The sequence below is a fragment of the Cariama cristata genome, unplaced genomic scaffold (assembly GCF_000690535.1).
Source record: "Cariama cristata isolate BGI_N322 unplaced genomic scaffold, ASM69053v1 scaffold5055, whole genome shotgun sequence".
In the NCBI taxonomy this organism is placed as follows: Eukaryota; Metazoa; Chordata; class Aves; order Cariamiformes; family Cariamidae; genus Cariama; species Cariama cristata.
This window is the reverse complement of record NW_009615678.1, coordinates 76757-79667: the sequence shown is the minus strand read 5'-3', so window position 1 is coordinate 79667 and position 2911 is coordinate 76757. Positions and strand designations below refer to the sequence as shown.

General features: G+C 45.7%; 1 protein-coding gene across 1 annotated transcript in view; it reads right to left on the bottom strand.

Annotated features, from left to right (window-relative positions):
- Window positions 1–949: 949 nt before the first annotated feature.
- ZC3H3 (zinc finger CCCH-type containing 3) overlaps window positions 950–2911 on the bottom strand; it is a gene marked incomplete at its 5' end in the record, with an annotated part of 77197 nt that continues 75235 nt past the window's right edge. Inside the window, 1 exon segment of the mRNA XM_009699894.1 lies at window positions 950–1104. Within this exon segment, the coding sequence (XP_009698196.1) occupies window positions 950–1104 (155 nt within the window).

Here is a 2911-nt window from a genome sequence, read left to right as displayed (position 1 = left end):
ATAATAAAACAAGCCCAGAGCAGAGCAGAGTAGGTTCTCTTTGCCCAAAATATTGCCTGTGACAAACCAGCATTTTAGGGGGAGCAGAAGTCATTCTCAACCTAAGAATAGCCAGAATCTGGGTCATAACCAAAACCATCACTTCTAATAGTGCCTTTTTTTTGGAGCATTAATTACCGTAACGACCTTTCTGCTCATACACAAGTTCCAGGCTTTGTCTTGGCCTCTGAGATGTTCCCTGGTAACATCTCCACCTGTTAACGTGGCTGCAGCTCGCTCGTAGCTGAAATACAGACGTCAGCAGAGCTGATTTAGGAAGACTCAGACTCAAGGGTATGGCACCATCCTTTGGTGACATCCTTCTTCAGACGGGTGCTGGCATGCCAAATTATTTGCTACAGGGCTGGGCTGATGCTCCACCCATCCAGATAACCTGGGAAGAAGCAAGTTTGTGCCTGCACCTACCTCCTGGTGTAGGTTTGGGGCATCTGCCTCCAACACACTTTCAATAAGCTCCTCCATAGCACCAACATACACAATAATGTTATAAAGCAGAGGGGAGGTCCAGTCTCATTAGCAGGCTTGACCATCCCTAATTAACAGGCCACATCTATCTCCAAAAGAAGCTGCAAGTTTACTGAGGTCTGATGTAAAAAGCTGTGTGCATTTATTCATCTTCCTTACAGCTTATTTAACTGCTTCATGGAAACAATTAATTCAAACAGGGAATAAATATAAAGCCACAGACGGCGGTAAGCTGTTGGCCGCCGACTCAGGCTAACGTGATTACTAATACGATTTTACACTTTAAGTCAATAAACTCTGCGTAGAAGCAGCTAAACAAATAGAGAAATTAAGCGATGAACATGCAATGGTAATAACGCGGAGCCAACCTGGGAGCTCCCTCTGCTCCCGCATCTCAACCAGCTGCATTCAAGGGATGGAAGAATTACCTGGATGTCACGGGGCGCCTCGTCTTCCAGTTGGGAACGGGGGTACTGAAGGACGATAAGGCTGGAGACACCACGTTCTTCTTTACTATCCTGTAGCGCGTCTTTATCACCTTGTTGGCTGGTGGACTCCTCACGAAGTGCAAGTTGGTTCCTACGAGAAACCACATGGGAAAAAGGGCTTGAAATTCAGGTGTGCATGGGACAGAAGGGATGTCACCAACGTAGGTCCTACATCCAACTCTTTAGCACCTGCAAAAGGGGCAAAAGACTCCTGGGGTGCATCAGGTGTGGGAACATCATGGTTGATGGTAACAGAAAGGTTCTGATGGGTTTGGGGGTGTTTGGCTTCACCAGCCTGGCGGCAAAACCCTACCAGGCAAATCACGCATTCACCAACAATACCTTGATCCCCAACATCTACACTGGAAATGCAAACAGACTTAAGCATTTAATCATTCCCATTTTCATCACATTTTGCAGGATGATCTACACACCGGTTTATTCTGCTGAATGTTTCATGCAATTAACAGTTATATGTTTGACTCTGGTTTTCCTCCACTTGATAGCTAGCAATTTTTTTCACGGCTTTAAGGAATGCATCTAATTGCCCGACTTTTATAACATACAGCTATAACTGCCCAGATAATTAAAGCTGACACTACATGCTGAGACTAAGTCTTCTGGTTTTATAACTGATTTAAAGGGCCGGCTGTTTTTCTTGAAGATACTCTAATTAAAATTATTGCAAGGTTGAGAGGGGAAAAGCAGAATCATTATTTCCCCTGAAAATGTTGTACCCGTCCCCAGGTTTGTCTCTGCGAGAGAAGGGAGAATAAGGCTGCTTCCCGGGTAAACTCCTAATCTCAGGATGCTGGATCTGTGTCGAAAGAAGAAAAACAGGGAAATGCATTTTGGAGCTGATCTCGTTCCCTAGAGCAGAGGGACCAGCTTCCCCATCTCCCTGCAACAGTGGTAACGGCAATTCACGGCTTTACAGTTTAATACGGAGAATATTTTCCTTCTTGCGCTTTCCCAAGCAAGCCAGCACCTCGCGTTGCGTTCAGGAGGGATCAGACAGCACAAATTTCCACTCCCAAACTCAGTCAGAGAGTTACAACTTCTGATGGGGAGGGGAGGAGAAAAGCAGGCTCTGCCACAACAGATCCATCACTGGAATTTTTCATAATAAAGATGACAATCGCAACGCTCCGCCATACTGTACTGTAAGATAAATGATCATCGAGCAAGGAGCGTACGGGGGGATTCACAGCCTTCAACGACACCTATAAAGCCCCAAGCAAGCTCACGACACCACACAAATAATCTCTTTTATATAGCTGCAGTAAAATTTGGAAGGCATCTGGTATAAACAGCCCAGCCAGCTCGAACTTGGCATCGCACTTGCCCACATCGCAGCGTACAGGACCTCCAACCCCTGTGTGCACCATGCACGAAGCCAGCTCCTCATACCAAAGTGTTATTTTAAGACTCTTTTACATTCCTCCGACTCCTATGCAGGACCTTTGCTTAATTAATGCACCAAAATAATGCCTGCATGCAAATTATTTTCTGTAGTGTCGCAGTAAGCAGCAGATTTTTGCTTTTAAGACCAGCACGCTGCCGTTAACCAGTGAGCATCCCCAAAACCAGCAGTGCTACAAAGTCAGCTCCAAGCAAGGGTGCTGAAGAGTCAACCAGTAAATGTTCAACAAGCTGAAAAGCCAAGAAGTTAATGTCAGTAACTTAAAGAGCTTCTGGCGATTTGGAATAAAAATTAAAATAAAATGTGGAAATGTTTTGTGGGCCCGTGTCAACCTCATGAAGTTCAACAAGGTCAAGCGGAAGGTCCTACACCTGGGTTGGGGCAATCCCCAGTATCAGTGCAGACCGGGGGATGAAGGGATGGAGAGCAGGTCTATGGAGAAAGACTGGGGGATACTGGGGGATGAAAAATTGGA